Source organism: Protomyctophum parallelum, assembly GCF_964188405.1.
Source record: "Protomyctophum parallelum genome assembly, chromosome: 7".
In the NCBI taxonomy this organism is placed as follows: Eukaryota; Metazoa; Chordata; class Actinopteri; order Myctophiformes; family Myctophidae; genus Protomyctophum; species Protomyctophum parallelum.
The window spans coordinates 12897724-12919524 of record NC_139705.1 but is presented as its reverse complement, the minus strand read 5'-3'; the positions used below and the strand labels follow the sequence as shown (position 1 = coordinate 12919524).

Sequence of the window (21801 nt, the reverse complement as noted above, 5' to 3'; positions counted from 1 at the left end):
GTACGCAGCACCTATGGTAACATTATTCTACAGGCCACAGGTTTCTGCGTTACACTTGTTGTACTACGTTGTAGTAGTGAGACTGTATGTCAAACGTTTCACCGTAATAGCACCATGATTCCACCCTGGCTCATAAGGAAGAACATTGTCCATGGTGCTGTTGTAGAACGACGTGAGGAGGATGCAGGTGTTCAGAATTTCTTCAAGCGACAGAGGCTTGCATTGCTGAGCCTTGACTACTAATTTACTATTTTATTAACAGTTTGATATTAATATATTGGTACTCGGCATGCAGCCCTGAGAGGCTCCTATGTTGTTTTTTTTTTTTTTTTTAAGATATTTTTTTGCGGCTTACGCCTTTATTGATTTTTTAAGGGATAGAAAGTAGGCTGACAGGAAACGGGAGAGAGATGGGGGGATGACATGCGGTAAAGGCCGTGTCGGGTCCGGGAGTCGAACCCGCGGCACACCACGACTGGATCACCAGTCCGGTGCCCAGACCGTTACGCTACGGCCTGGGCGAGAGGCTCCTATGTTGAGGCTCCCGGAAGAATGCTCTACTTCCGCATTTTGACCTCCAACAGTTGGTGGTCGAAATGTGGAAGTGCTAAGGAGCGCTCTGTGTTAAACCCTAGCTGCCTGCAGTTCCAGCAATGACTAGTAGGGCCGGCGGCTTAGTTTCTCGATTGGCATTTCCAATCTCTCAAAGAATTATCATGTTGTTGGGCAGAAACCTTGAATGACCAAAACGATAACGATAAAAAATAAAGTATTCAAATTGCTCCAATGTAGTTATTATTTTGCTCTTGTTCATACTTTACATTTATTTATTCACCTTTTTCATATGGCCCATGAGTCTTTGCGTTTGCATAAGTTCCTCTTTCTCTTGCTGTGTTGCCAGTTTTGCAAGAGAAAGCTGAGAAACAAGTGACCAGGTCTATGAAAACAACCACAAATGAAAATAGCTGATCTACAAGCTCACAGCGACACATTGTGAGGTTGTGATCTGTTATTTAAAAACACATTGAGAATAAATCGAAATATTTTTCATATTTCTTAAACATTTTAATAAAAAAGGCACAAAATATGTTCAGATGGATGTCCGTTGACAATTTTAATCTGGGGTTCCTTGATGTGAAGAAATGTGGAAGCAAGCCCAAATAAGCAACTAATGTACACTTTAGAATCAAGCCAAAAAAAAAACCATCAACCAGCAACTATACCGATAATTTAAAGTCAAAGGTTGCTTATAATAAGCAGACATGGCAATGCGGCCTGAAGGAAGCAAAGCACACACAAGGAGCCCCAGTGCCTTGGCGGGGAAAACGTGAATAAAGCCCACAGACAAACTTAACCACTTTAAAGGTAGGGTAAGTGATTTTCTTTGGTTAAAATAATTGTTAAAAAGCTCTATATTGTGATAGTACTCATTGCTATATATAGTGTTTGTTCAGTAACAGGAGTCTTCATGTATCTCCATCTTTTTATTAACCTGGGATACCAATTTTATCCATCAGGATGGAGAACGCAGTCAGGATACCAGGATACAGATTAAACAAGTGGATTGTAAGTCATGAGACAAAGAAATGAGAAAACAAAAAACAAAGATGAAATATGGAGATACAAGTATACTGGTCTCACCAGCGATATAGGTTACCCAGTAAGTTAAACACAGTTCAATAACTCCAGTGGAAGGCGGGACTTGTTTTTGAAGATTTACTGAACAAAGTGTGAAACTGAAACAAAGCACAAACGATACAGCATGTTTCAGAATAAATATAAATGCAGTAGAATTATTAAAGAATATCACAAATAAGCCAGAATGCATTGCATACAGCCAAGACATAAGTACAGTAGGCTTATAATGTACACAACCAGGTATAGGAAATGTACAAGGTTTTTTCTTGACTGTGATGATGTTATCTGTACAATGGACCACAGTGCAAAAAGCCAGTGTGTGATCCTTTTAGCTTAACCTTTGACTATAGAGGGTATGCGCATGCATAAAGTGAATGGCAAATCGAGTGGCAAATCGAGTGGCAAAGTGAGTTTAACGTTGTTTAATGCAATCATATTGGACTTTTCTGTTTGGATGCATGGGCTGTCAAGGCCAGAAAGTAGTTTTTTGGCACTCAGTAGGCGTTCCCGCATAACTTCCTGGTTTGATGATGATGTGACGCGCATACCCTTTATAGTATATAGTATAGAGGGTATTAACAATCCAGATAGTATAGAGTCTATACTATCTGGATTGTTAATAAAGTATTCAATTCATCAATATAAAAACTATATCGTATACTTTCCTATCCTGGCAAAATGTGTTCTTGAAAACACATATGGAACTAAGAAAAATCACTTGGCTGCTAAAACATGTTCTCTATCTTTGTGCTGAAATTATGCTAAAGAGGGAAGTTTCTGCTTTTTAGGTAAATAGCCTACCTCCAGGGCTTTATTATATACAGTATGTGCATGCAAGTATTTGCTCACTAATCCACGTATAGTTTCACCAGCTTAACCCTTGGACTACCAGTCCCAATTTTTTTGTTTGGGTAACAAATTGGCATATTTTTAATTCATCGTTTTAACATACAAGAAAGATCTGGTGGATTGAAGAGATGGTTTTCTTTTTTTCATTCATTGCAAATGTATTCTCTCGATTCGCCACCAGATGGCGGGAAAGCATCATTATGCTGATTTTGGCTAAAATAGACGGATCTTCCTAAGTCACTTCCGGTTCAACGATCAACAACATCCTGTAGTATTTTGACCCTAGTCAATAGCTTGGCTGGTCCGGATTGCTAAGCTAATGCTATATTTTTCATAACTAAGTCAAATTAACCTCAAATCAACCCCAAAAGATCGCAAAATATCACATTTTTTACAGCGACGCACATAGAGACGGCGCGCGTGCACGATAGCGCACAATCACGCGGATTTCGGCCGTTTTTTGGTAAATTACATCCAACATTAGTGATATTAGCGAAAAATTATTAATTTCTGCTCTTTTGACCCCGCGATAACTGATATTGATTGTCATTCCGTTTTTTCCGTTAACGGGAGGTTTAGATTTTTCGATTAATTCCGTTTTTTCCGTGAATTGTAGGCCAAGGGTTAATCAGTCTTCACATGTTTTTCATGTTGAGCAGCACGGATCCAGTCAACTCTTCCATGTTAATGGCGAAAGGCCTGCTAGGGGGAACTGCTACCGAATGGAAAGTTTGGTCTGAACATGCGATGCTCTTAAAAGAACCTGGTTTCTATGCAACCCTCCCTACCCCCCTTCTTCTATTTTGTCTGCGAAACGTGTGTAATATGCTGTTGATGTCATGTTTGTAGCTGTGCCCACGGGGCTATACGTTGTCACCATGTAGCACTGTGTGTTATTTTTAAACCTCAACATCAATGAAGGTTTCCATGACCCTCTTTTTTTCATCCATCGAAACGTTGACTGACCTTTAATTTCAGAAGTTAGGCCATTCAATAAAGATTAACCGCATTTTAGGGGTTGTAAGGTTCGGAGAACCAGCCTACTGTGTACTGTATTGTACTGCATCCCCTGAGCATTATAACAGATGCACAACTAGGACTGTATTAGTTTGTCTGTCATTAGTCATAGGACAAGCCTCACATTTCGCCAATGCTCCTTTTTTATCAAATATTATTAGGGCCAAAGTTGGGTTCTGGTAAAGATCACTCACGGTAATGCTTCGTAAAGTAGCTAGTCTGGGTTTTGCCAGTGGTTCTCCAGTTTATTTTTTATACATAGGCACAGATCTCACGATATCATGGGCTCATGGTTGTATGAGCTGCATGTCATCCCTCCTCTGAAATGGTCTTGAAAGTTAAAAGTAGTGGTCGATAGCAGTGTTTTTATATATCAAATCAATGAATTGAATGAAAATGAACAAAACCAGGAAAGCATCTGTGTTTTGCGTTGCACATGCATAAAGTGAGTGGCAAAGTGAGTTTAATGTTGTTTAATGCAATCTGATAGGAGGATTTTCTGTTTGGATGTATTGGCTGTCAAGGCCAGAAAGTAGGCGTTCGCATATTCCGGATATGATGATGATGGTACGCGCATACCCTCTATGCAAAAATATATATAAGCTCACAGCACATCAGTTCAAGCTTGTATGTCTGCTATTTTTTTTTTTTTTTTTTTTAAGATTTCAAAGTGTGAGAACTACTGATTTAGAATCGGCCTCGGGTCTTAATTGGGTTAATTAAATGGTAAATGGTGCATTTATATAGCGCCTGCTTTACATAGATTGTGCATTACAATCACCCATTCACACACACGTTCACACACCGATGGCGGAGGAAACCATGTAAGGCATTCAGCTTCTTGCTCAAGGACTCTGGGGAAGCCCGGGATCAAACCGGGAACCTTCCGTTTCCCAAGAGGCCGCTCCACCTGCCACTAAGCCACTGCCGCCCACCCCACTTAAAATGGAATAGTCCTCATTTGCTATTTAAGCCCTATTTATACTTTGTCTTACAAGAGTGTCACACAAAAATATAAATTGTGAACTTGTGTATTGACCATTTTCACCGTTGCACCCTGACTCTACTCTATAGACTAGACTAGACTCGAGCACTGCCTCACAGGACAGAAGACGAAGCCAGGAGCCGATCGTGTGAGGTCACGTCACACTGTTTGAACTCCTAGTGTAGCCAGTGGTGTCTGCGCTAGTGTAGACGTGAAAGCTTAGCTAAACGGTTAGTTCTACACCTCTCTTTCCCTCACTCTCCGGGTCACTAATTCCTTCACATGAGGCCAAGCGCCCTCGGCTAAAGGTCACATTAGGCGTAAAAAGATGTCACAATTAGCAGGGCATTTAAATCTGTTCTCGTTAAAAAGATTAAAAAGCACTGTTGGTCACATAAAGGGGAACATAAGAGACAAAGAGGAAATGCAAAATTGCATTAAAACAGTGTTCTCTTTTTTTATTATTCAGGGTTCTGGTATCAGAAAGGTATTGGGTTATGGCATTTAAGACGGACTGATAGCAAGTCACCCGTGAAAGCACCTAATTAATATAGAGCTTCATTTTTCGCTGTCTCTCTCTTTCTCTCTCTTATAGTCCGCCAAACCTTTGTTTGGGGAGGGCTGGAATTTGAGACTTGCGTAACGTAATTTCTAGCATGTCTATCAGCCTGTTATTATATCAGGGGCACTTCTCCACAAATGTACAGGCCAGGGCAATTTGGAATGAATTGATTCACACTGAGACTGAATCCTATACTTGCTAATGATTTCCTTTTAGACCCTCCATTGTTGCCCCCCTTGGCTGAGAGTTCTACCATCCACTCTGAGTGTCTTCATTATTGCAGACAAATGTACACACATGCGTACCTTTTGTAGAATAGATAGCCTTGGATTAGGGAGTGTTTAAAGCCTGCAAATTAACTTTTATTGAACAAAAAATGTGACACGAATGGATCTTTCTTCACTTTTTGAATTGTATGCATTATGTTGCCTTGCTGTATATATCTTGAGCAGCAGAGTGAATATGGAGTATGAGTGGACCTTTGGCTGTTAATGCATTTACTGCCCACATCTAAAGGCCCATACATTGGTTTGGGGAAGTGGCTCGGACCGGAGTTATACAATAGACAACAAGCTCTAAAGAGCAGTGAGTTCCTCAAAATGCTGCGTCACTACATTATGGCACTATGAATGATAACCGTTGTTTACAAGTAAGTAAGGATGCTTGCACCTGGATATCCACAAGTGAAAGGAGCATACTTGAAGCTCAAGTTGGCCCACTGCAAACTCTTTATTTATGTACTGTATGTATTTATTTATATTTTTTATTTTGTAATTCCCCCCCCCCCCCCCCCACTATTGTGACCACATGGAATTATAGAGCAAGCGATCCCTTTTTATCTGCTGTAGTTCAAAAGAGTTGCTCTTCAGAGTTCATCTGTTCAGTCTTTTCAACTTCAAATACTAAGATCAGCTAAAGCATCATTGGTTCTCAAGTTGGGGACCCCCAAAATGATATGCATTTAGCCATGGACAAATGTGGTACCTCCTCTAGGAGGAGCTTTTTGAGAACCACTGAGCTAAAGGAAATGACTCCATTCTATACCGCCATATCCACTTGGAAGTCGGTATTTTAACTCGCTTCTTGAAATCGATCTAGCATTTTACAGCTGAAAAGTATTTGTTCCACAGCCATGTTATACTTCTGTGCTGTTACTAGTTAGAGCAAAAACACACGACTGGTTACATGTTTTCTATAAGCACCCAGCAGTGGAGTTCGAACATAATTTGATTTCATACTCATTGCTCACAGTTGAAGGTGGACAAAAAAAAGTGTGAGTAATTTTGAGACAAGTGCATTTTTCTCATTGTCCAATTCAAACTCAATAACATTGCCGTAATCTTGTCCACTCATCAACTTCACTCTCTTTAAGTGTGTTGGTTAATGTTATCTTTTCCTATGATTGAGTTTTCGCCTCTTTTTCGGCTTTACCTGACACTTTATTGGTTATCCGGTTTGTAAAGATTATCGGTCTTAACACGGAGGCACTTTGGTGCATTAGCAGTTTCGTCTTTACAAGAAGCATGACAAAAAAAGAGATTAATAGTTATACTAGCCAAAAGGTATTTACTGTACCGGTATTCAGAAAGGCAGGGCACATCCATTATATTAATAATTGTTGATCTTATGCTGCCAAACCAAGTGTGCAAGTGTTGTACTAACATGCAACCCACCCCCTAAAAGCCCAATTGTGTGCTACCCTACACTATAACTGGGATGATCTATAAGTCAATAACAAGACAAGACTGAAATCTGCGCAATGCGGTTATAATTGATTGAGATGTCTGGGTGGAAGTTTCGCAAAGCAGCTATGTCATCTGCTAAGAAGTGCACTTTTCCTCTCCCAGAAGATCTGCCACTACAATTTTAACCAAATGGACATTTGCCTTATTAGTTTGCAGCTGAGCTAGCTGTGGTCTTTATTAAGATGTCATAGTTACGCCCATTAACATTGACAATTTTTTTAGTCAATAGTATGGTATTGACAATTTAGGAAAATGTAAACAAGGATCACTAGTTCAGCAGATTCATCCACTATTAGGTAATTTGCTTCTCATAGGGGCCTGCATCATTCTCCTATTAACTGGAATGAATGTTGTTATATTAGATTTTTTTCCCCGCCTGCTTGTCATCCGCTTATTGCTGCCATAACCACAGCTAGTCGGGGCATTTCGCTACTCTGAAGGCAAAAGCTTTTTCTGGGAGCAGAATGATGTTGTCTTGTTACCAAAGGGGGGGGGGGGTGTGTGTGTGTGTGTGTGTGTGTGTGTGTGTGTGTGTGTGTGTGTGTGTTTACAGTATCCGTTGGCCCACAACATCAGTTGGGGGTTCACCATGCAAATGGTTTAATCTGCTTGTCACAATGAAGGTTCCGGGTGACTGCCTTTAATAAGCCCTCAGCATATAGAGATCCAGGAAATTCCTCTCCCCCTTGCGTAACCCGTATGTACAGCAAAGGTCATGGTAATGTCACAGTGACACGGGAGATTTGTGTCCCTAAATTTGTGGAGGCCTGTCTTTGGGGAGAAAGAGTAGCTTTTGATCAAATTAATCATCTTCACATGTTTGTTTTTGCAATGGTACTGTATATAGATGAATTGTGCTGCAGTGTAGTGTTCGGTGACGGTCCTAGATCTGTGGAAACTGTATGACATTTTGATTATGTGCACCGCCACCTAACTGTACATACATTTGTGTGAAAAGGGTCGATAATCTTGTTTTTTTCCTTGATGCTATCATGTAGCCTACTTGTCAATTTTGAAACTTTGCATGCGCGATTGATTCACCAATCTCCCCTGATATAGTGGTGCTTTTGTCACAGAAAAATAATCTTAAGTCTTTAGACTGCCTAAACCTGCCCCGTGGATGAGTTTTGAAATGCAATTCTTTTGAATTGAAACAGGTTCATAGTATATGCAATGCATTACCCAAAACGAATTACCAGTGGCAGTGTGCTCAATCACTTTGTATCTTTCAACACTAAAAGAAAAGAGGAGTAATCAAAACCTTTCAACCTATTAGAGGGATGACTTTTACAATTGAATCACGGGGACCACAGGTGCGATAATAAGTCATCTAAACGCTCCCATCTTCTGTGTTCCCCTTTCTCTGTGTTCTTTCATGTTTATCTATTTCAGGAGGCGCCGTGAAGTGGCGCCCACTTCAAATTTATGTTTTAATGCCATTTGAGGATGATTTTTTTCCCTCCTTCCAATTCTAGGAAATGCATACCAGGGTGGAAAATTAAGGTGCATCTCGAAGGAAAACATAATAGAATCGATGGACGCTGTGCACTTAAAACTACTGATGTTCTGATGCCATTTAACGTTCTAGTGCATTAACGTTCCAAGTCATTACAACCTTCAGGCCGGGTGATTTGATCACGGCACGTTTTTAACTGGAAGAATTACAGAAGTTTTAGCCTAGGATTCAGAAGTTATTAGATACAAATGATCACCTCTGCATTAAGTATAGATTTTCTTCCCCTGCGCACTTAAGAGTGGAAGTTTGTCTTTAAGAGGGTAATAGCAAATTAAGCTCCATACTCCATTTGTCCGGCACTCTTGATGGGCTAATTTTATAACTGCTGATTTGTTCATTCCTCAGATTTAGCTGGAAAGTGGTCAGGTGGTCTTTCACCTCCTCATGGCTGGGGAGTTGAAGCAATTGTCAGATGGAATCCATTTAAGCTCTTCATCCAGTTTTTTAACGAATATATTTCTTGTAGAATGCCTGGACTGTTATTTTGCACTGGACTGTTCTCGCATACATGGTCTACAGCTTGTCACATTATCTCATTGCGAGGAATTAACCAATTTGTTGGTATGTGTGTGTGTGCGCGCGTGTGTATATGTGTGCGCGTGTGTATTTCCAGATTGTCACGGCTGTGAAATTCCTACAGAACCAAAAAGTACGTGAGAGTCCACTGGCCACCAGAAAAGCCTTCCTGAAGAAAAAAGGTGAGAGTTGAAGTGAAGAAAGATATTCCCTTGAATTTGATTACTGTTGGTCTTTGCTGGGTGAATAATACATACTGCAGTCGAATATAAAATGTCTATTACAATAGTCTAGCATATACACGTGGTTAATGCTGCAACAGCATTGCTGCAACAGCATTAACAAAATCTATATTAAAACAATTAAATGCAAATCTCTTACAGTGATTGGACAGAGATGCACACCCAATGTCCTTTTTTTGGGAGGCTTGATCTGTAGAGGTCAAAGGTTGTGGCCATATCTTTTTGCCCTGGGGGCTCAGATATGGGTCGATTTTAGCTGCAGAGTGCATGATTCAAGGCCCTCTGAATAAATGACCCACCAGTCGGGATGCTCCTTTGGGTTCAGGAAAATTAATATTGACAAAACCCCTCTGCATTTTCAATGGAATTATCAATATTACCTTCCAGCATTTTAAGCCTTTTACTTAATTTAACTGTTGTCGTAAATTTGAGGCATGACACAGGAAGGTTAGTGTGTTAGATATAGGGAGGATGGATGCATTTGCTGGCTCATCAGTTTCTTTGCACGAGATTGAGATTATTTCTACATACTAGAGAATCGTTTGATAAAATAAGGCTACAAGACGGCACCATCACTCCCGGGGCTCATTTATGTCAAGGCAAAATATAATCAAATTGTTTGGTACTCCAATAGAAGAGGAGACTCGTGCTGAAGGTGCTTTGCCTTTTTTCTTTCTTTTCTCAAATAGGTCTTTGATTAAAGAATGGTAGCTTTACCTCAGATAAACTACCCTTAGCGGCGAGTGCTTCTCTTTCAATTCTTCACAAAACAGTTCAGTACTTGGGGGACTAATTCATCGGCAGAGCTTAGGGACTTTGCCTCTATCATTAGAGCAGCCCAGCAGTGAAAAGTGAGCCTAAAAGCTCCATGACTGGGGAAGGTAACCTGAAACCAAATCCATGGTTGCCGGCTGCTGCTACACACGTCTCATCTGGCCCTAATGACTCTTGATATCTTTTGAAATTTCCCTGTCTTTGCGTCTCGTTATTGACATCTAAGGCATGTTCAATCCACCATTGGTTATCTCAAATTCGATAAAGGGCTCATCAATAGCAAATGACGTCATCCACTACTTTGTCACAATTCCTTCTTCTTACTTTTAGCTTTGTTCTGAACTATGCCAAGCTCCAGAAAATGGTTCCTTCTTACTGCACTTTAAGTATATGAAATATGTATGATGCTTTAATGGCAGGTTTATTTTGGAAAGTAATTTCCACTCTGGATCTTAACGGAAAGTCTTTATTTGCATAAGGGCATTGATCCAAGCGAGAGAGGGTAAAGATGGGAGAAAATGGAGTAACAAAACACTAAGCACAACCTGCTGTTTGCCAAATTGCCTGGACGAGGTATTCATTGGGTGATTAATGAGTCGTATGGTAAACTTGTGCAACAATCTACCCATGAGATAACATGATGTCAGCCCATTCAAATGGGGGAAACAAGCTCAGGAAGGAGTGCACACCAATGTTATGGAGGTGCTGAAAACTCAAAACGGAGAGTAAAATAAGTAAAAAGAAGTCACACAACTCGTTGACCTGATGCAAAACTTTGTGCATTTTACAGATTGCCTCATGTCAGCAGAACAGAAGGCCATTTTGACTTGGCCTCACAACGAGCAATGCAGTTATTATGTCACAATGCTGTATGATTCTGTCAGTTCCTTGTGAAAGTTGAATGGTTAAGAAAACCAAGCCTTTCATATCAAGTCAGTTTGAGATAAAAAATGGTTTATCTCTTATTATCTCTATTAATATTATTATTATTATTATTATTATTCATTCCTATTTACTTTGGTGTTGAGTTAAAAGCACAGTTAAACGTTACAGGTTATAGCCTAGTTACCTTGCGAAGAAAATGGATTCTGGTAATGTATAGAATTACAAAATCCGACTCAGCTCACACTATATATTTCTTAATGCAAACTTCATGTTGCTTTTACTATTTTAATTGTGACAATAGTAACGTATCAGCGTGTCATTGTAAACAGACTAGGGTTCTGTAATTCTATACATTGGCAGAATCCGCTTTGTTAGCATTGTGTGCCAAAAGTGTGACTTTTTGAGGCCCATTTCACAGCGCAAGATAAGTAAATGGGGGGAATGTGTTGGATCATCAATTTTTAATCTACGGAGCAACTATTGAAGATACCTGGCCAATATTTTTTTGTCGGATCATGGCAAGGTAACTACGCAACCCAAACCTCTACCAAAGTTTAATTGTGCTTTAAATTAACCACATTCCTGTGCTGTTATTACTGACCCCCTCCCCTGCCCCCCCAAAACGATGATTTCTGCTGTGGGTAAAATTATTAGAGTAGGAAGAACCCAGCTGGTCCACCCCACTATAAGTAAAGAACATGATGACAGTTGGTTCATCGTGCGTCTCATTTCATCCTTTGAGCCAAAGTTAGACATAACGGCAGACATGGTGACGGACCAAGAGTCATGGCCCACTTATTCCTTCATATGTACCCAGCCTAGCGTACTGTCCTCTCAACCTTTTGACCCCGAAACTCAATCATCCTCATGCTCCGTCCTGCCACCACAGCAAATATGTCAGTCTTAATTTCTAATGCAGAGTAATGTCATATTTATGTAAATACTTCTGGATTTTACTCTATATTAACAGCCAGAAATGTCAAAGCACACATAAAATGAAACAATACCATCTCCCGGTAGAGTGGAATTTAAATTGGATTCCTCTTGCCGGCAGTACTTACGCTGGCTAGCTGATGAAGGGGAAAATAGGCCGCACTTTGATTGCATGTTGCAGAATCTTTACACAATAATCTCGCCAGAGCATATTATTTCCCTGAATATTTGTGCCCTAATCTGCACTGAAGGATGTCTCTCTGGTTGCATCTCCTGTTTTTTTCTGAACAGATCCTAATAGTCTGGTTTATTTCAATATTCATTGAAAAATGTAATTTTCCATTTCTTCCCAGCTGTCAATTTCATGATCTGAATTGGCAATTATGGACTCCAATATTTATAGCTTTTCTTCTTCCTCCAGTCCTTGTTGAATAAACTGCCAAAATATTGAAACTTTGTCACATATAACTTAATATAAATCAAGATTTATACGCAAAGATTGACTTCCTCCTCCTCCTCCTACTGTTGACACTGTGTGGCTATTGAGTGGGAAATGACTTGCATTTAATGTGTCTTACCAAAGAGTGCCGTCTTAAAGCAATTTTGGGCGTTGCCAAGATCAAGTAAATTTGAGTGTGTTGGAGTGAAATGTAATGTGTTTCTGCCTCATCTTGAGTCTCATCTCGTGAATTATGCCATCCATGTCCCCTACAATTAACAGATGTGTCATTTAACAAGCTTAGGGACTCATTTTGGCACTTCCATTCGAATCTCAACAATTAGCAATCCCACATATAATTACAAAAGCGGGGGAAAAAGTAATTCTCAGGACAGAGTCAACAACATTTTCCATCCTTCAACATGTCGCGTTGTCCTGGCCAACAGCCGACAACCAAATAACCTAGCACAGTACAGTTCATCAAAAACATGGGTGTCAGTAGATTGTAACATTACAGTTAGATTCTTCTTAAGTGTGATGAATGTAGACAGTGCATTCTGCCAGTGAGACTTAAATGAAAGTTTGACTTGTTCCTTTGTATTTCTCCCGCCAGAATGTCCTAGTTGTTCTTGAAAAATAATGCTAATATCTTTCACCCTGAGTAGAGGGCCAGTGATCAAGGGGTCATGGGGAGCACAGGTGGGGCTGATGGTCTATATTACCATACCTAGGTATGAAGGTAAGGGGAAGGATAAGGTTCATCATCCCCAATATTAATAGGATGTTGTTTGCAAGTGGGGTTATGTGACTCACCTCTCGGACAAAAATGACAATGACCAAGGCCTGCGTGGATGGTAAAGGGATTGATGTGGTTATAAATTACTCTACGGCGCCACCTAGCCCGGGCCTTGCCTACTTTGTCATCAGTACAAGGCGATAAAGCAGGGAAATGAGAGCAGAGTCGCCTTTTTTAATACATAAATGAATACGCTATGAGAGTGGTCATTATTTAGGGCATGCCATTCTCAAGCAGCTGTAGTACTACAACCAAATGACATGTAGAATCTCGTTTGCGAGTGCACGGCATGAGAAGATGGTTTGAAGTTGCTTTCCGGCTCTCAATAACCCACTGACCTCCATCTATTTATGACCCCTGACATGTATTTTTCTTTTTTCTTTTTTTAAATGTGATATTCAAAATGTAAGTAATTCCCACTCAAGGGCAACTTCATAATTCAGGCCTTGGAGGACAGTGAAAAAGGCATTCACCTTTTACCACCCCAAAATATTTTAGTAAGCAATTTTTATAATTGGCTCTGCGGCCTGGGTCTTGACCCATAAAGTTCAGAAGTGCCAGAATTGGAGAAATGGATTTTCTGTAGGGGCCTCGCCGCCTCTTTGCCCTTAAAAAGTGCCCAGAGAATAAGGTGCTCTGGAAATAGAGCCGTAAATAACGTGACGAGCAATGGGTTTTCCTTTAAATAAATACCGATCAGGTTTATGTTGAAAGACAATAGAAAACGTAGCCCAGATATGCAGTTTACAGTATTTATAGCTGTAATATCGAGGTGCCAGCACCGTAATTTCATGCCCCAATGAGAATGGCAAGGTCAAAGCAAATGCTTTTGCTGAGCATCTGCTAATACGGTGACTCATAAACAGGCGCTGCGTGTATCAGGTGCACCAAATAATACAGTATAATGAAATACAGAATAGCTTTCCATTATTGTTCTTTTTTACGGTGTCATCATTAGATGTAATTTATGTCTTTAAAAAAAATCATCTCCTGCAGGTCGATCCGAAATAGGGGTCCGGGGGGTCATTCCACAGGTTCCGCAGGAACCCGTAATAAATTTGACGATTCCTTTTTGTGTTCTTTGCCTTTTATATGTAAAACCCGAGTTTCACCTTGTTCTCTGTTTCTTTTATAAATGGATCTGAGAGGGCTTTCATTTGTTGTTGTCTTTCCCCTCGACAATAAACAGATCAGAGCCCCGCAACCTAGTCAAGTGAGCTGTAATTTGACAAGAAAACAGGTTTATGAATTTCCATGTATTTTATTTTGATGCCGGGCGGGCGTATGGGGGAGGGGCACGCTAGCTTATTTTATTCTCCTATGCAAACAGCAGCATTAAAGAAATGAATAGCCATTATGATGTACATACATTAATCTTAATGCTAGCCCTAGAAGTTGTTTCCATTAAAACATTTCAAGGTGAAAAGGGAAGTAAGGGGGGGCTTTACTTTATTTAGTTATTTATTTATTTGGCATTTTGTGGAATGGAGATCTTGCATGTCTCTCACTCAATAGTCTGCCACCGTGTAGTCTGCTGTGGTCAGATGAATCGGGAGTCCGGGGACACATTATTGCTTATTGAACAGTGCAGCCCGACTGCACAAGCTCAGCACATGGCGCTAGCCACTTCCTGGCACTCAGGACCTGCCGTAGACGACAGGCGCTGGCCAATATTTGCCTTCAATTATTCAACAATTTTCATGGCCATTTGGAGTCCTTGAAGCATTTAAATAGGTGACGAGCCGGACCTCCCCTCTCTGGCATCAAGCCCTTAAGTGGGAGATTGTCCACAGATTTCTGCATGCTTTCGGACTTCATTGGCTAGAGTGGATTTGAATGAAGGTTAGAAACTGTGAACTGTTTAAGCTTGACTCTTATTTCTCTACTCTTGTCCTATTAACCCCGACACTCTCAGATAATATGAATCATTTGGCACGATTGTGTATATTTTCTTAAATCTCATTCAACTTTGGGATGGGATGGGATTTGATCCGGCAGCTGCAGGTTTCAATAATTAATCAACGTGAGTGTTAGACTCTACATGGGTGTTATGAAGATCACCAAACCGGCATTTGACGATCACTCAGGGTATGCACGGGGAGTCAGGGACACGCAGAACCAAGAACAACTAACTGTCTGGCAGGCAGGCATCTGTGACAAACATCTCTTTAACAGAGTCTTCCCAGCGGCTCTCCCTCGCGGTGTAGGCAGCGTATATTGAGCATGTAAAGGATTCTATCCGAAGCCCATGGGAGCAGAACAAGTACAAGGGCCTCTCAGCAAAGGGGTGTTTTCTGTCAGAAGGAAGCCCTGGGAAACCCAGGAAACACCGTCAAGGAAATGGGCCGGGAAATTATGTTAAAATGGTCATGAGAGAGTCTCTTAAGCTGCAGAGGGCCTTATAGCCTTGTAGTACAGTATAGACCCATGCAGGCTGATGTTTCATCATAATATATACTGTACTTATCAATAAGTGAGACCTTGACAGCAGTCAGTTTTTTTCAAATTAAGCCTCCCCAGTGCATTTATAAAGGAATTCATGTACAGTGACTAAATAATTATTGACAGCTTCTTCTTTTCTTTTTTGTATACTTCAAATTAAAATAAGGGTGTAATTGTAATTATTCTTATTTTGTTTAGTTTATGATCCTCATTAAAGGATGAGACCTGTAGCAATGTCTGCATATGGTGCCTGAAATAAAATACTATCTTCCCACAAAAGGAGATGTTCATATTAAATCTTTTTTTTTTCACTCCTCCCCTCTGATTCTCCATCAGGGAGCCCTTTGCAATTTAATCATCACTAAAATCATTAAAAAGATCCGAAGATTAAATTATATTGGCATTTGCAAAATTATGTAATACATTTACATCACAATGAAGAAATTAAAATAATGCATTTTCTCTGTCTGGGGTGTATGAAATCTCCACCTGGGAAATATATCTGAAGAAGAAGTGGACAGTCTTATTTTCTTTTGCCTTTGGTGACAGCTAATAGGCTCAGCACCACGCTTTTGTTTCCTTCATCATTCTTAGATGGATCTCCACCACTTTGTCATTTACTACAGCAGTGGTTTTCAACCAGTGGTCCTTGAGGGGGTCCAGGTGGTCCCCAGCTAAATGGAAAGTTGGAAACCAAATGGACCCTTATTAGATATTTAACCCTTTATATGGCTTTAACTCATGAGAGTGTAAAATGAAACCAAATGGACCCTTAAGTTATGGGTCTATTTGGTTTCACTCTCAAGAGTTAGATTATTGTTAAACATCTGCATCACTTAATTTACAAGTTTACACAATTAGAGAATGTAGAGGAATTATTTTGATCGTTTGCTCTCCTAATGGTACCAACATTAATACAGCATGGAATTGTGGACAAAATCTTATCCAACGACAACAAAATATTCTTTAGTTTTGGGTCTGAGAGGCTAAATGTCATAAAATGGTGCTCCGTGGCTCAAATGCAGAATAAATAATGGGCCTTGATATGATATACGTAAGGGTTGAAAACCACTGCACTACAGAATTGAAGAACCGACATTTTTGTGAAGAAGAAGTTTGTGACATGAATGAAACAAAGATATGTTTGGTCACAGCTTCCCCGGAATTGTACTTTGAAGATGCAGAGGTGGTGCATGGGGGTCATGGGAAATGTTATAGCGCAAATATTATGACAGGCCCGGAGCCATTGCTTTCATTCAGTGATAGTACTTAAGTAAAGTTTTTAGGTGCTTTTACTTTACTTGAATATGTCAATTGTTCTATACTTTTACTTACTCTACTCCACTACATTGCAGAGGCAAATATTGTACTTTTACTCTACACTACACTTATTTGAAAACTTTAGTTACCAGTTACTTTGAATATTATTGCAAAACATACATTAAACACCCATATATATTTTGGCAATTTGCCTTGTAGATCTGCTATTTTCAAAAAATTACATTTATACATTTGAACATTTAAAATGAGACATTCTACATATTGAGTACTTTTACTTTTGGTACATTTTGATGCCAATACTTTTGTACTTACTTACTCAAGTGCATTTTGAATTCCGGACATTCACTTGTAACGGGGTACTTCTACATTGCAGCATTGATACTTTTACTTACAGTAAGTAAGCCCTTTGAGTACTTTCTCCAGTTGACGACAAGAGTACAGCATCTTGCAATGGGTCTGGTCCACAAGATTCGTTACACCACCAAGATACCCATGTACCTGTAAATACTTCCTTAATGTCAAACAAGTGTAAAGCTTTATGGTGTCGTCCACAGTTAAGTCTTGTATTGAATTGTGCTTGAAATGTACTGTAGTTCTCCAAAACTGTTAATAAATCCTTCACTCAATCAGACGAGTGAGCAGACAGTCGTTGTCTACTACCACTGACCAGTGGTACTGAAGGTGTATGTCTCCTGTTTTCAGGGTTGACCGATGAGGAAGTGGAGTTGGCCATCCAGCGTTCCGGCAGCACAGAGGAGATCCTTGCACTTAGCCCTGTGGGACCCCCACATCCACTCCTCGCCCACCACCAACTGGCACACAGTGAGACCACACATTCACACACCGTCTCCTCTTTGATGTGACAATATCAGGGCTGCCCCCACAGCTTTTTGACTTGAGAGCTACTTTCAAAATGACCATCTACCCACCCAAAGAACTACAGTATCCCATTGCTGAAAATAGTTTAAAAATAATTACCCGAGGAGTCTTTGGAATAGCGGCGCTGTCGTTGACATATGATATTAGACAAACGCACTTGGAATGGGAAATAGAGGGGGAAAATGTAATTGGTAGATTAGTTTTATATAAGATCTTGAAGGGTTTGAGCTGACAGGCCCTTTTTGATGTCAATCAATCTAGTCACCTTAATTAAAGTGGCAGGTGCCAAAATTATTTACATGATATATTTCTAGGGACATGTCATGTGGTCAACCTGCACACACTTTGTGATCTACTGATACAGTAGATCGCGAGCTAGCTTTGGGGCACCCCTGATGTACATGATCATTGCATTCATGCATACTATCATCAAATGTATTCTTTTTTCACCTACTGTACCTTTATTATGTCTACACTTTGAAACTAACTGTTCACTAACTACTCACTAAATGTTTTAAATACAGTACAATTGACAGAATTGTCATCAGCACTCCATTTGGCTAAACCTTTACAAATGTAACAGTCGTACGTACATAATCCCGGCAGAAATTTGCCTAGATCGGGAATCGTTTAGCGTGCATCCTGTTCAGATATAGTGAACATGGCACTGTCATGGCTCCATCTCGTGAAATCACCTCTCACAGTCCGTTTCAAAAGAGGTTTCACCCTGGCGAGACCTCACACTGCAACCTGTATCTTTATTACCTCAGTAGGTTATAAGCGTTGTCCACTGATTTACCAATGCAGAATGAAGTCCGCATAATGCTTAACCCGTATGACAATGATTCCAGATGTATTCCACCCTCATTTATTACCACACTGTCCTTGACTCCCCCGGCATCTCATGTTTTGTAATGAAAGTGATGTTGATGGGATGGCCATGTAGTTAGAGACACTCGCGCCTCTCTGTCCATAGTGGGGGGTTTTATATCAAAACGGCTATAAGGGAACTGCATAATGAGGTGAGAGCGGGGAGTCTTGTACGGGGGGTCACGCCGAAAAGAGGGGGCTACCTCCCTTTGATGTCCTTGTTATGGGGACAGTGCACGGGGACCCGCATCCATCTCTGTCGGAGTAATGGATACTCTGATCTCTATTTCCACGCAGCGGAAGGACAGGAAGGCCTCCACTGAACCCAATAAATTTGAGAGGAGATTGGAAAAACGGGGGATGGAGACCACAGCTCCGTGGCTTAAGTGACCAAATAAAAAAAAAACGGGAAGAAGTGGAAGAGGGAAAGATAGAGGAAGAATGGAAGGTCCTGCAAGGGGGAGAGCAAGTAAAAGACCCCCGGTGATGCAGGCGAGGCTTGTTCAGGGTCAAGCACCTACCCCAAGGACTCCCGGGGCTCACAGAAGCGCCGTATTCCGGGATAGGTGACGATCTATCGTGGCCGTGATGTTGATGAAGACCCAAATTTATGTGGACAATGCAGGATGATTTAGGATTTTCATTGGGGAAGGTTGTGGGTTCGTACCCAAGTGCATTGGCTGGGGGTTGTTATCTGCCCTTGAGCGAGGAGAGTCATATTGCTCTGCACCTTGAAATTTTACAGTAATGCTTAATTTATACTCCATCATCATACAGCAGTGTTGCACGCCGCTGTGAGATTGTAGATCGGCTCTTTTCCATGTGTGACACCGTCGTTCGACGAAGTATAAATCAGGCTTGTAATTGTAATTCATATCTCTGTAGGAAAACAGAATCATATTTTGAATTACGAAATGGTGATCTTTAACCTTTTAGCCATTCATTTAATCTGGGAATGTCATAATAGGGGCAAAATATCACTCCTGTGAAGTGAGGGGAGCTCTTATCATCATACATCATATTCCACTGCTCAGCCAATCAAATATTGTCGTGGTACACACAGACACACAAAGCTGGGCACAGGAGGGGCTAGCGCCCCTCAAAAAATTGCAGATCTACAAGCTCATAATGTGACACATTGAGAGCTTGCATATTTGCATTTTACACTATTTGATGTACAATGTATACAAAGTATACAGTTATGGTTTAATTAGTTAAATCTAATTTCCCATTCATTTTTTTAGGCCCTACTGGAGTCAACATGAGAGAAACTCTTACATTTTCCTCTACACTGAACGGTTTGCTATTTAGTGACATTTTCAGTTGAATGCGTCTCTTCTTATGTGTGGTGAGAAATCCACCGTGACAGTTGGCCCACCCAGAAGACAGCTCACACAATGACACATTTAGCACACTGTCTGTCACTCAGCGACACAATCCACTTATAAACATGCACTCGCTCACCTTTCCGCCCAATCTGGTTCTCGAGGATTTATGGAATACATACATTCTGCTTGTTCCCACTCCAAAATAAGCACAGGACAAAGTCATATGTTCTGTAAGAACAGGATTTTCAGTGCTTGTTTGCTTATTCTCTGCAAATACATTTTAATGTGTAGATTTTCTAAAGTTCAGTATCGCAAAAACACAAAGAAGTGCCTTGTCTCTAATCTCTCTACGGAGTGTGGCAGTTAGTTCTTTAAACAATGTACATTTTCTGATATTTATCTGTCGGATAACGTCACTGGTGTTGACCGTACAAATGACCGTAATCCAGAATGGTGACAAATATTGTCAAATATTATTTGATGGTGGTTTTGTCACCATTCTGGATTACGGCTGCAGTTTTCTTTTTTAGAAGTTCCACTTTTTCTGCATGTTTGCCTGCTTACCTACTCGTTCTTGGCATTGAAACATTCAACAAAGTCAATTCAAACTCAACAGATTCTGTAGTAGTGTGGAGGCTGTTGGATGACTGCATGGTGTGTCGATTGATTGCTTGATTGAATACTTTATTTAGTCAGAAATGTAAACCACACAAGGTACATCAGACATTTATAGGCTAAAAGGATACACAATAAAGTCGTGGTTCCCAGTGGTGGACACTGGACAGTACTGTACTTTTTGTGCTTTGAGTAATATTTGACCAGGAGTGTCTATATTTGATCCAAATACTGGTGTTGAGTACTTGGTCCACCATTATCGATTCTGAACAATCAGACAATTTTTTTTTTTTCCTGTCTCTCTACAACTCTCTTATCTAAATAATAAAGCAAAATCTGTCTAATACAGTAAATGACCTGTTGTATAATAATGAAACATAGATGCAGATTAAACGTATTAAAAGTTAGGAATTATAATGTTTAGTAGTGTAACCAAATCGACCCTTATGGGTCTGTAACTCTGTGAGTTTACAAATGGAACCAAATGGAACCGTCAGGGTCCATTTGGTACACTCTCAGAGTTACATTTAAATGTATTTTACAATATAAATTGGGGATTGGGGAGATTGAAATGCCATTAAATGCATTAATGGCATTAAATGCATATCAAACTGGGGGGTCCTTGAAATTAAACGGGTTGAGAATCACTGCTAGAGCCGTAAAAAACTCTTCTCTTATGGGGGTCCCTGGCATATCATTTCAAATGGGGGTCTGCAGGATAATTAGTGTCAATTTGGGGGTCGTTGACATGAAACAGTTTGGGAACCACTGGTGTACGAGCAGCACACATTGGACATCACATTGATTCTCTTCTGTCTACTCTCCAGGTCCCACAGGCTACAGATGGAGAGACTATGGGGCCCTCACCGTCATCATGGTGGGCATGGCCTTTGGCCTGCATCAGGTATACAGGGTAGGTTACATAACCTGTTCTCCACTCATTCTGCACTGGGTTCTAGAATTAAATAGGCATCGAGCAATAATAATATACTGGCAAAATATAAAATTCTGACTCCATTCAGAACATTGCGAGATGAAAGAATGCAGCGTTGTTCTTTAATAAAGCCTCATTGTATAGTTAATCTGTGATGGTTTTGCACAGAAACGACCAATCTACATGCTCACTCACCGTGCGTCGACATGGTGTGTGAGTTTATAGATCTTTCTGAAGAATCGCCTGTAATGTAATGTGGCAACACGACGCCAAGCCACTTTTGTAAATGAGACATTTTGTTGAGAAACGCTACGTTTCACCATGCTTCCGTTGGACCTCGGAGAGTACCGACAAAATATGACTCCACTGCGTTACACCAGAGCTATTGGGAGAGAGAGTTACGAGTTACGACAGACTTCCGATGTAAACAGAGAATATTCATTTAATATTCAGTCTTCAATCATTTTGATACAGTTTGATTTGTAACGGAGAAGAACGTGGAAGTAATACGTGCCATTGGGGGCGACCAGTAGTTCCAAACACGACCGTATAGTT

The 21801-nt window shown here is 40.4% G+C and overlaps 1 protein-coding gene across 1 annotated transcript in view; it reads left to right on the top strand.

Moving 5' to 3' along the window:
• Nucleotides 1–21801, top strand: part of pex14 (peroxisomal biogenesis factor 14) — a 63149-nt gene that overhangs the window by 22082 nt on the left and 19266 nt on the right. Inside the window, exons 3-5 of the mRNA XM_083770293.1 lie at nt 8926–9010; nt 17323–17442; nt 21140–21225. Coding sequence (XP_083626419.1) covers nt 8926–9010; nt 17323–17442; nt 21140–21225 — 291 coding nt within the window. The remainder of the gene's footprint in view (nt 1–8925; nt 9011–17322; nt 17443–21139; nt 21226–21801) is intronic.